We start from the raw sequence: 13,101 nt of genomic DNA, 5'->3' as shown, positions 1-13,101 counted from the left end.
CTTTTATTAATAAAAGTCCTGGTCTGGTATTTAAATGGCTCTCCATGATGTTTTATTATGTGCAATAAAATGTTGGCAACAACAAATAAAAATTGTTATATATAAAGTTTTATTATAGAGAACTCCGGGTCTCCTCCCGCTTGGATGGACGTGTGAATCCGCGCATGCGCTCCACCGCCTCTGTCCGCCAGGGCGGTGATCTCTCTCCCTCTCTCTCACACACACACACACTCTTTCTGTCTGTCTCTTTATCACTCTCTCTCTCTAGCTCTGGGAAAAACCCAAGCAGGAGGAAAGCAGCAGAAGGGGGAGGAGGAGGACTCCTTCTTCTTCTTCTTGTTCTTCTTCTTCTTCCGATACAGCGGCGGCGGCAGCAGGATATTTAGAAAAAATAAATAAAAAAAAAATCCACGCACCAAACCCCCCTGGTGCGGAGCGGCAGAGGAAGAAAAAAAAACCACACGGATGTGCCTCCGAAAGCGCAGCGGATACCGCCCTCCGGACCTTATTAATGCCAAGATTGTGAGTATCTGATCGGCTGCAGAAACGAGCTTGAAACGGGGAGGGGAGGGGTGCTGGTTTCAGTGTAATTTCCCCTTCCCCGGTCTTCAGTCAGCGGCGGGGCTTTTCCTCGCTCCGCGGTGTTGAGGAAAAGGTCGGTCTCCGTGATTCTTCCCCTCCCCTCCCCTCCTTCCTTCCTCACCCCCTCCTTTCATTTCCTTCTTTCCTTTCTTTCCTCCTTGATTCCTTCTCAAGAACGAGCGGCAGGCAGGCAGTCTTTGGGGGGGAAGAGGAGGAGAAGGAGTCGTAGTCGAGTGACCCCTTGTCTTCTCTCCTTTCCGTCTTTTTCCGTTTCTTTTAAACGGTTTCCTTAATGACACTGACACCAGCAGGGGTGTTTCAGACCAGTGCTCGGTCTTCAGCTCTTCTTTTTTTCTGTAACATAAAACAGGACGCGCAAAGCACACAAACAGCTCACTGGTAGAAAACTGAGGAAGAGGAGAAAAGGGGGTTTCTTACTTTTGTTTCTTCCTACTTGTGTTTCTTTTTTCAGTTGTCATATGTAAGAAGTCAATGACTGTTAGACTAATGTTTCTGCTGTTGATAACCATGAAGCTTTCAGGGGCATGCTTCATAGGGGAGAGTGGGTTCAGTTGTAACACAGGTCAATTGTAAAGGCTCAGGTCAAACTGGGATGTATGACAGTTTCAGTTTGTACCAAACTTCATTCATTGTAATGGAATCTTTGCGAACCTTGAAATATTGTTAATAGCGTTTTTCCACCACATGGTACCAACTCGACTCTGCTCTACTTGACTCTACTCGCCTTTGGTACCATGTAGTACTTCCACAGAGTACTTTCTAAATGCCTCCTCAGTTGACCGCAGTGTGGTGTTCCAGGTCGCAATACTAAAAGTATAGTAAAGTAACTAACAGAAATGGCTTGGCTGTGTAAAAATGGCAGGTTTGTTCAGAATGTCCAGTCTCGTACAGCTATAATGCAGTAGTAGCGATTCTCTCAGACCAATCAGTAATCTGCAGTCTTTTCACGTCACCTTCTGGTTATCGCCTCAGCTCGCCTGAAACCTCAGAAGAAAAAAAAGGTACCATAGGTATCAGGTACTATCCACAACTTTTTCCCAGAAAAGCAAAAAGGCGAGTAGAGTTGAGTCGAATTGAGCCAGTACCATGGAGTGGATTTACTTTGACAAGTCAGTTTTTCTCTGTCATCCAATAGAAGGCTGTCTTTACTGTGTTTGTCTGTAGATAAAGTGGCAAGGCAGATTTGACAAAGGAAGAATGCTAACCTAGCTAGATGATTTATAGCGATTTCCATTTACAATTCTACAGTTCTTTGTGACATAACATTGCATAGCATAACCTTACATTGTCATCTTCTCTCTTCTGATCTAAATTTTCAACCTTTAGGTAGCGCACTCTGCTCTTGTTTTTGTGTTGCTTTCCAGGGGGAGAAAATACATTTGGAATTGGTGATAGCTACATTGAGTTTTGACGATTTGTATGCCTTCATCTGTTTTTTTAAAGGATGAATCATTCTGATTCCTGTGCATGTCATTTTAGGGCACGGATACAACTTTTTCTCTCTGAGTATCAATTATTTCTGCAAGTAATTATCTGATACCAGTGCTCTCTTTCTTCCATATTAGAAATCTGTATACCCAACTATGTGGAACTCGTTGGGATAATTTTTATGTACGGTAACATGAGGCCAAGGATTGATGATGCTATGGTGCTTGAAAGTTATTTGGGGGCCCGCTGCATTTGTCAATGAAACTGATAGTGGAAACATAAAATTTAATGACTGACCAAGAGAAGTATGTAATGTGGATCCTTCACATCTGGCCAATACATGATACACTTAAAGTGCCTTTATTATGCTCTTGCCCCCCCCCCCACTGGCTAATTTGGCTCACCCTCAAACAAAGCTAGTAAGAGCGGAAGCTGGGAAGAGTTTGGTTAGTTTTTAGCCTGTTGCTGTGTCGAGAAGATGCTGTTTTTTTTTTTGGTGCAAATACAGAAAGAGAGCGAGCGTTTATGGAAGCCTGAGCTAATGTCAACTGAAGGGCTGCATAACAGGCAGTTTGTGATTAAATAAGGACTTTTTTGAACTTTGAATCATGCAAAGCTGCTCTTGTGGGGTCCCAGAATAAAAATATAGAGCTGGAAATTAGCATAAAAGGTCAGTGTTATCGCAGATTCTAATTCAGCTGATTGGATTGGTGCATCTGTTGTAGGCTCTCCCGTTGCTGTTGACAGCATAATGTGATTGGATGCACCAGGTAGTGGCAATAGATGTACGACCAGTTGCCTTTTTTGGCCAATTTAAAGCACCAAATTTAATGGGAGGGAAAAACAGATTCAACACACCAAAGTCTGCTCAAACGTCCTGGGCATATGTATAAAAAGTTGTATGAAGCCTTTTGTGGTTCCAGGATCACAGGTTTGAAAAAGGAAAAAATCTGGGGTGTGGATTTGGACTGAAGTAATCTTACCAGACCTCTACAGCCTGCTCCTCATTTCTGCTTGAGGCCAACAACTTGAGGCAACACAGGCCAATACTAGTGTTGTAAGTGGAATGTGTAGAAGATTTCTCTTTTGCACAGCCAGGGAATGTTCCACCTTTATTCCTCCTCACCATTGTGTATAAAAGCAATGAATATGGAATGGTAGGCCGTTTTTGTTCCGCCTTTATGCCAGCAGTGGAGTCAGTCACAGAGCCGGATCGACATCTGTGTAAAAGGGAGAGCCATCATGGCGGTATGTCGACGCTGTTGTGTTACATGTCAGCATGCTATATAAAAAAAATAATTATGCCAGCTTTGTTTGGTTCAGTGTAAACAAGCAAAGGCGGCACAATGAGGGGGTCTTCTTAATGTCAATATAGAAGGATCTGTCAGGTTTAGGGGAAAACTGAACTCAACAGTAGCCAACATAAAACGGTTCGTGAAAAAAGAAAAGAAAAAAAAAAAAAGGTATTTTAATAAACAAAAAGAAACTTACGAAACTGGTGAAATGGCAAAGAACTCAAAATCCAAAATGAAGGTGAACAGGAACTAAGCTGAAGTACATCAGGATACAACAAGGGAACACTGGAGCAAAACAGGAGTAAAACAGGATTTCAACAAGATATCAACAGACAGACTGACAAAGACAAGTGGGAGCAGAGACTAAATACACAAGGGAGGCAAGGGTGATTGAACACAGGTGTAACAGATTAGGGCGGGGCAAACAATCTCAAAGGAGGGAAACAGGACAAAGACAGGAAAAAGATCTTACTTGAGACACACAAGGGAAGTGATTACAAATTAAAATATGAAATAAAACAAATGTCCGAACATAAAGATTCCAAAAGTCCAAACATCTGTCTGTCACAGCAAACCATGGCAGGATCTCTATAAAAGGGTCACATGGTACAATGTGACAACCTTTTCATGAAGACATAGTTGCTGAAAATTGTTTTGTGGCCTGATTTTTACTTATTTAGTTGGGCTTGACTTTGAACCTGATCTTGATTACCAAAGTTTTGTGTATTTCTCTGGATCTGAGGTTGACACAAGTCTCAAGTCCCTTGAGAAAATTATAGCGAAAGTTATTGTGATGTCACAAGTTTCTTTAACAGGAAAAGTGATAATTGACAGTGATTGCTGTGACATGTATTAATGAGCTCCATCAACTGATATGTGGAACAGTTAGGACAAAAACAAATCACCACAGTGTCCCTTTACTTTTCTTAGAGTGTCTCTGGTTTGTGAGTTTATAGTGACCTTGCTGTACTCAATGGTATGTTTATGTATAAACTGACACTATGAAGTTCCTGCATACTGCACTACAGCAATGCAGTGGTAGTCTTATTGTATACATTATTATCCCATATAGCACAACTTTAGTATAAACTAAAGCTTTAATATTCCTACTTGGACTTTCAGGATTGTGCTATAATTCCTATTTATGACTATATAAGGTGTACCCTCTGGTCAGGAACTTTTAAGAGGAAGAGACACAACAAAAGCAGAAATGAATGTGTTGCTGCGTTTGAGTACACTTAGTTTGAGCAGAGATGGTATTATACAACTGATCCCTTATTTTATTTCCTCCAGTTTCCTCATCCCTTCATTGTGTAGTAAATGCCTGTTCATGAATCATGCAGGACAGCTGTGGGTGAAGGTATTGCACAGGAACGTGCTTTTGAAATTAGAAGTTAAAGGTGGAAGGAAGTGTCAGACATGACAGGTTTTGAAAGTACAGCTCTTTGCATTTTCTTCTCCGTTCTCTGAGCATGTGAAAGTGCTGGCTATCAAATGTCAACATCCAGCACCTTTAATCCTCATAAATCCTCGTGTTTTGGGGTCCTTTCCCGTAAGCGGGTTTGAATTACACACTCAGTTGTGAAAAAAAAATCCTCTTGAAGAAGTGAGATTTGTTTTTTGATTTGTTTGCATGTGACTGAATAAACCAAGCACCTTCAGAAAGCAGAGGCATCCACATTCCTCCTCCATATGATCTGCCATTTATTTGCGAATTTTCACCCGAAACAGCAGTTGAATACTGCGTCACCATGGAGATCAGGATAAACAGTATCAGCTCTCAGAAATCGTGGTCTGACACCATTTTTGGGGTCCCAAACCTGAGATTACGAGACAGACCTCAGATCTCAGATACTGACTTGTACCCGATCAGGAGTCTAGAAGTGTTTTTCCTTCTTCTTGCTGCCAGTTGGTACACACTTCCTGTTCCTGTGTCTTTCTTCATTGTGTCTGTTGCTTGCTTCCTCTTTTTTTCAAGCTGGTCATCACCTTTCTTTCCTGCGTTTCTCTCTCGCTATTTCTGACTTCCCATTCGTGCCTCTTTCTCTTAGTCTCTGTCTGTCCATCTTTACTTTAGTGATGTGTATCTATGTATGTGGTTGCCTTTCTTTTTAGTGTGTGTGTGTCTTCATTATCATATTGTCTTATTAATGTCCTGGTGGTTTTACTGAGCACTTTTACTGTGTTGCTGGTTTGACGTTTAAGTCCATAAAAATCCAAACCAGTGTTCCCATGTCTTCACTGTTGTCAGACTAAAAACTGAAGAGCTCAAATGTTTGTCCAGGACCTAAAAGAAACCTGCCCTATTTTTAGTTTGACCACCACACATTTTTGAGGATATCCAGTGGGATTTTGAAAGGATCCCATCAAGAGGTCGTAGTGTTTCTTAGCCCATAGAGGACCGTGCAATTCTTCAAATAGCATGAACTCACCAAAAAGTCTACGAAAGTGGAGTTAAAGTGACATGCTGTTTGTGTGGCTGTGAAATCAAAGTTGCAAGACCGTTGCAAGTTAGTTTCAACATTGATTCATTTGTTAAAAGTCCCATATTGTAAGAGGTTAAAGGTAGATGTCCATGTCTTTTTTGATTATAAGCAGGTCTAGCTTCTACATTAATACTGTGAAAGTATCAAAGTGCTCAGTCCACAAAGAAATGGACACAGCCTGCATTCTGAAACTGAGCCTTAAAACAAGCTGTCAGGACTTCTGTAACTTTGTGATGTCACAACAAAGCAGTCACCGCTCTCAGTCAAGCCCAGCCTACCTGGACCCACCATCCAACCTTGCAGGATTTGGTTTCTCTAAGTGTTTACCTGAAATATGCTTATTCAATCACTCAGAATACAGTCAGCCAATCAGAAGATTGGCTCACCGACCTAGAGCTCCGAGAGAAGCCTGAGAGAGGAGATATAAAACTAACTAAATATTGAGATGGTTTTTGGTTCTTAAAACCACAAACATATTTTGTTATTGATATCAACACTTCAAATACAACACTGGAAAAGTGCAAAAATATGGGACCCTTAATTATTTTATTGATTATTCATTTGGCCAAGAAAATGTCAGAGAATAGTTAAAAGAAATGCTCATCACAATTTTCAGAATCAGATTGTTTGATTTCTCCAACTAAGACTCCATAGTTTAAAGATGCAGATTATTTTTTCTGTTGGTTGATTAGGTAATAAATGAATTGTTTCAGCTGTAGTTAAATCACATCATGACTGTGCAACTGAGATTATTACTCTTTCTGCACTAAATCAAAATCTTAGGATTCACTTTGTTTGCCCAGAAGTTATTTTTATGTTGTGCGCTTACTGGCTGAAAATCTTACTGGCATGCCTAAACAGAATTATATTTCTATGTGACACAAATAGATCTGAAAATGTTCGAACCTCAAAAATCTATAAAAGGCAGCAACTTCCACAAGTGTTATCTGTGTTTACATGTTCATGATACATATCTGATCTGTGACTCAAGTCAACTAAAAATCTGAAATTGGTCAACTTGGAGTGCCCACATAACTACATAATCACAACCATCAGTTTCAGATGGGGAGTTTTGCTCCATATCACACCCCTCTCTATGACTTTTTTCCTGTCTACTCTCTTCACTATTGACTTCCAATAAAAGCAAAAAAAGCCCCCAAATGTAGTTTTAGGCTTTGTCATCATTTAACTGGGTTTCTGGGTAATGAGGTCTTCAAAATTCTTTACTCTTACATTGCAATCATTAAATCAAAATAATACAGGGTGGTCATATGTTGCTTATGGGGATATGAATCTAAATTTGCCCGTATTTCTAACAGTATCAGTAAATCTCTGCTTGTCAAGTCTTGTTTGACAGCCATAATTGTCAGGTTGGAGTTCCTAAATTAGTCTTTCTGTTTCCCCAAGATAACTTCTTAGCATCATTAGCTTTCCTTATTGAAACTAATTGGCATGATATGCAACAACCTTACTGCTAATCTGTGTCTCATGGTTTCAATGTGGAATTCAAGTTACTCCCTTGAGGCAGATTTCAAAGGAAAATGAACCCTAGAGGTGGATTTCCACAGGGCAGCTGCTTTTTCAGAACCTTACAATGCCAAACTAACTTTTTTCACTCTCATGTCCGTGTACAACTGCTTTACAATTGCTGGCCAAACCAAAATTAAGTAGTTTCCGAAATCCTGAAATTGTTCTGGTCCAATATGAATTTTGGATCAATCCAACTTTTTCTCTCCCGAAACGATACCTTTTCTCAGTTTATCTGCCAATGCTAAGTACCAATTCCCCACTGTGTGGAACTCACTGAGATCTCAGCCAACCATGAGTCAATTAATTTAACTCACAGCGAAAACACAGAATCCTATGATGACATCAATGAGGCATCTGTATATAATGTGGATTGGTCACATCATGTCCGAAACCCAATTTGCTTAATGAAGTCAGCATCAGTGCTGATACAGATTCAGTGGATTTTCACGTTACAGGGAGGCAGCTGATTCAGTGTTCATACTTATCACTGGTGTGATGGAGTTTTCAAAAATAGCAATCACACACCACAATGTACCAAGAGAAGACTTTCTGCTTCTCTGGATTAGATAATCTTGTTAGGACATATTCTCAGAAAGTTTGCATAAGAGTTTGCATAAGATAAAGTTCATGGATGCTCATTCTGCTTCACTTGTTCTTTCATTGAATCTTTGGAAATTAAAATTTCAGCATAGTTTGAATGGAAACTTATTTTCTTGATTATCAGATATTTTAAAAATGTATGTCTTTTTCAGTGTGTGGTGTAATAGATGGAGGATCCACAGGTGACAGGTGGATGACTGGATGACACACACACTCACTGTGGCCTTTTTTCTCTCCTTGTGTGTGTGTGCGTGTGTGTGTGTTTGTTGCCTGTGTACACCCATGTTTTTGTGGATAAATGTACTTTACCCTGGGATTTTTGGTCCATTTTGTGGGTGTTACATGCTGTGTTGGCTGTGTTGGCTGTGTATGCTTTTATGTGTGTGTAAATTGTGTTTTTGGCCCATGACTGCATGGGATTTCACACATATATGTGTATGTATGTATGTTTTTTTATTTTTTTATTTTTTTGAGATGCATTTGTATTGTGGCTTCTGCGTGGCATATTTGCGTGACTGCACGTTCGCACGTACATTTGTGCATTCCCCTCTGTGTGCGTACGTGTGTGTGTGTGTATGTATGTGTGTGTATTTATAAAGGAGAGGTCCGAGGCAGAAGGGGGGATGACATGCATGTGTCCGGCCTGCTAACATCGCTGACGACTCGCACACTAACTGACTGCCCGCCCTCACGACATGACGGACGTTCTGGTAAACCAACTGCACCTCTTCCTCTCTCTGTCTCCCAAATATATATTATTTATACTTTTCTTCTCTGTGTTCATCTTTTTATCTCTCTAGATTTCTTTGTTTCTTTGTATCGGGGAAATGTTTAAATACCTATCTGCTAGCAAAGAAACAGGCTTATGGAAATAACAGAAACAATTAACAGGTTACCCCAACAAACTTGTGTACTTGCCAAGATTGATAAGTTGGCACATTGCTGCATATCCTGGCATGTTAACTGCCATCTGTAGATCAGTGGAATGGTGTCCTACTATTGGTTGGACTGTACATTACTGTGTATTACATAGGGGTGGGCGATATGACGATATTAGATCGTGAAGGATTACAACGTGAAGACGATCTTTCAAACTGCAGAGATCGTGGGATCGTCTAGGGCACATTCTATAAATTGCAGTTCTATGCTGATGCACCGACGCACCAGACGTATTGACGTCGTCAACCTGACCGACCAATCATAGCGAATTACGGGCAGTGACGCACTTTCCTACCCGCCTCCTTGTTTGTGTGTGTAGCGGTAGCACATGGAGAGCGATGGCTGAAAGCCAAACGAATTTGGTCGGTAAAAAAAATTCCACCTCCATTATATGGAATTGGTTTGGATTTTCCGCAACTGATCAAGCGCAAGCAAATGTAATTTGCAAAGTTTGCACAGAAACCGTTCGCACGTCGGGTGGTAGCAGGACGAACCTGAATGTTGTTGTTGTTTACCTTAAACTTTACGTTGTCTGCACATGCAGGCAAAACTGCGACTATTTGAAATAAAATCTGTTAAGAAAGGTTCTTTGGTCTAAATTGTCTGTTTTTCTTTTTCCAATTTAAGATCGTGATAAAATCGAAATCGTGATTTTATTTTTAAAAAATCGTGATATGATATTTTTGCCATATCGCCCACCCCTAGTATTACATCACCCATGTGTGTGCGGACAAAGCCACTATGGAGCAGTATTTACAGCCATCATGATGTTATTCCCTGTTACCAGTTTCACACTATTCCGCTGATTGACAGTTGGTGGTGATAGCGCACAAAGAAATGTAGCCACGCACCAACAAAAGCAAGCAAGAAGAAGATTTCAAGCTAGCAAATTGGGATATAAACAATTCACAGATTTAAAAAGGGTTGGGCCATATCTGAAATTTTGCGATATACAATATTATTATTACAATATTTTCATAATATCTTTTTCTATATTATGAAAAAAAATTGCCTATGGGGGGAAATATTGCGATATTTAATATTATCGAATATTGGTCCATGCCTACTTTTAAATATTAAAAATTTTTCTTGACAAATGTTTCATGAAGGAAGAATAAGAAATGTATTTTGGTAAGATACATTATATGTAAACATAACTTTTGTTTGTTAACATTAAAACTCTATAGGGCAGCTTGTAAATGTACCTTCAGACAACCCAGTATGACTTTAAATTGTTTTTATCTTGAATCTGAGATTCGTTTAACTTTCAAAGGGAATATATATCTTATGTCTTACATTATATTTAAAACACTATGGAGACACCAGCCACCATTACATCAGCTAAGGGCTTGCTGAGATAAGTCTGCTCCTCATGGAAGAAGACTATGGATGCTAACTGGTTGGTTCTCACAAGTGAAGCGTCTAGCGTTCTGCTAGCTCCCGAGATTACCGGCCAGTCTTGCCTGGCAAGCGCATCCTCACATTTAGAGCAGGTATTATGTTTGATTAAATGTTCAGAATTTAAATGGTTAATTTCTTGCCTAAAAAAAAAAAAAATCTATAAACATACAGTATCTCCCACCATTGTTCACAGATGTGAAATGCATGCTGGGATACTTGTATACCCAAAGTCTGCAGACACAAGTCATGTCCCAGAGCATCCGGGGTAAAATGGGTAGAGCCAAGAACCCTTAGACTGCATAAGGCTAAATTTGGAATTTGAATTTGACAGTAGTTTGGCCATGACATTTGAAGTGTCCACCAGAACACAAATAAAGACGAGAATGTCTGAGAAAGGCCAAGGGTCAATGAGCATGATGGCTGAATTTAAGTACAAAAAGAGAGAGATCAGAGAACTGAAAGCTACCAATACAAAGTCTAACTTTCTTGCTTCTAAGTGATAGTTTGATTTATCTAGCTTAATCAAACTGATATATCCTTATCATAGTTTTTGGCTCTACTGTACTCTACTTTTCATTTGAATGTTTTTCTCTCTCTCCTCTTGGTCATTTCTTCTAAATTAAACTGTCACATAATTCCCACATGTCACTGTTAACTATATATAACTGCTGTCAGCTTCTCTCCCTCCAATCTGCTTCATCTGTCATTTCTCTCTCTCCTCTCTGTCTCTCTCTCACTCTTTCTGTCTGTCTTCTATCTTTTCCTCTTACTTTCGTTCGCTCTTTCCCTCTCTCATTTTCTTATCTTGTTCTCCCTCATTCTTCCCATTCCCTTCACTATTTTTTCTCTCATTATATTTGCCTCTCACCCATTTTCCCTCTTCATTCCCCTATCTCTTTTTTTCTAACTCTCTCTATCTTCTTTACATTCCTATCATCCTTCATTTGAATGTTTCCTTATGCAGTGTTGCTGTTAAGGGAACTAAATGCAGGCCGTGAAGTACAGTGGAGCAGTGTCTGTATTCATGTCCACTTGTGGCTCATTGTTTGAGGGCAACTTAGTAGTAAGAAGTTCACTGAAGTAATCAAAGACTTGAACATTGGTTAACAAGAGCAAATGTATCTGACAGGTTAATTTGTCCAAAAAAGTGTCCAAAAATAAAAGGGGAAAAATAACCGTGACTGTCAAATTTCAATTTGGCAAGAAGTATCCAATCAGAATTTAAAATATTGTCATGTGAGCAGCTGATGGCAGGCAGGAACTAAAGATTATGCTGTTGGGAAAACTGAAATGAATTCGCTTTTAAGTTCTGGGTCAGTTTAGGTAGAATTTAACAGCCATAGCTTCATGTTTGTAACAACAGAACGTTTTCAATTCTCAACTGTTCAGATTTGCACCTCTGACTGCTTTCTTCTTCACAGCAGATGCACTTGAGGCTCATGGGTATTGTAGTCTTGAGACTGGTGCACCATCCCAAAATGACATTCAATATTGTTTCTTATCAAGAAATGATTAAAACTAGCGTACTGGCGCATAAATGTATAAGGTCGTTACATTCTCCAGGAGGGTCCTGTGTTTCTGTATGAAATAATATTAAGGATGTTTAATAAAAAGTTGAAATGGAAATACAGAATGGTGATAAACACCAGTGGCCCCTCCCACATCACAACTCTATTTGATAAAACTTGTAACCAAATGATGATTATCAAAATAACTGAACTGCAACACATATTTTTGTCACACTTTAGCACCTTATTGTGACTTTTCGGGCTGTTTGTCTAAACCTTTCCCAGCCTTACGTGGTTTCCTGTTTCCTGACATTGCGACATGCTACTCTGATGGATGACTGCAAAGCAAACGTACATAGTGATGTATCTAATCTTTCTATCAAAGTTATTAGATGACAGTTTAAACAATCGTCTCACTCATTAAATAGATGGCATTTGCTGTGTGGTGCTGCTCCAGAACGTTAACAAGTGTTGCATTTCATAAAATTGTAATTTCATCTGACATTTGTGGGAGTGCACTTTGTTTCAGGCAAGGTGCAGCACCTCCATTTTTATACGAAGCAGGAAACCCTGAGCCATATCTGATTGTTGAACATCTCATAGTGAAACCATGGGCTGCTGCTATAACAGCAGTTATAGCAGCTGTATATAACAGCTGTAGCTCTAATCTTCTAATAGAGCTACAAGAGCATTAGTGAGGTCCAACACTGATGTTGGATGATAAGGCTCGCAGTCAGAGTTGTAGCTCATCTCGGTGGTGTTGGATGAGGTTGAGGTCAGGCCTCTGTGCAGGCAAGTCAAGCTCTTCCACGTCAAACTAGGAAAGTGGGCATAGTCATGTTGAAACAGGAAAGAGCCCTTCCCCAAACTGTTGGTGCAAAGTTTGAAGCATGCTACTATCTGAAATATCATGTAGCATGAAGATTTCCCTTCTCTGTAACTAAGGGGCCTAAACCACGAAAACCAGACCCAGATCAGGGGTGCTCACATAAGTTTGGCCATATAATGTGCATTCTCAGTCAATCAGAAGGAAACAAGCTACTCTCAGCAGTCCTGCAAACAGCTGGCCTCTTTTTTCTTTTTACTGTCGTTTCCGTCAAACAACAATCAGAACGACACAGCAGAGTTGTTAAGATATGTTCCTATGTGATACATGGATGCCTGAAGCATTTGTGTAGCTGGAGGGATACACAGTCAGACTTTTGAAGTTTGGTGTTCGTGTGAAAGAGAGAGAGACTTTGACAAGTCTGGACTGGACTCCAGTTGTGTCCAAGTTCAGAGAAAGAAGGAATGCAAGTGCTGGTTTTTAGC

General features: G+C 39.9%; 1 protein-coding gene across 3 annotated transcripts in view; it reads left to right on the top strand.

Annotated features, from left to right (window-relative positions):
• Positions 1-356: 356 nt before the first annotated feature.
• rgs19 (regulator of G protein signaling 19) overlaps positions 357-13,101 on the top strand; it is a 29,711-nt gene continuing 16,966 nt past the window's right edge. The window contains exons 1-2 of one of the 3 annotated variants that reach the window (XM_022763342.1): positions 451-522; positions 8,542-8,652. In XM_022763342.1, coding sequence (XP_022619063.1) covers positions 8,638-8,652 — 15 coding nt within the window. In that variant the 5' untranslated portion in view covers positions 451-522; positions 8,542-8,637. Of the gene's footprint in view, positions 656-8,541; positions 8,653-13,101 lie in introns of all 3 variants that reach the window. The other 2 variants (XM_022763341.1, XM_022763344.1) reach the window with 2 other exon arrangements.

The sequence above is a fragment of the Seriola dumerili genome, unplaced genomic scaffold (assembly GCF_002260705.1).
Source record: "Seriola dumerili isolate Sdu_G_001 unplaced genomic scaffold, Sdu_1.0 BDQW01000468.1, whole genome shotgun sequence".
Lineage (NCBI taxonomy): Eukaryota > Metazoa > Chordata > Actinopteri > Carangiformes > Carangidae > Seriola > Seriola dumerili.
Note: the sequence above shows the minus strand (reverse complement) of the source record. Positions and strands in the feature narration are given on the sequence as shown.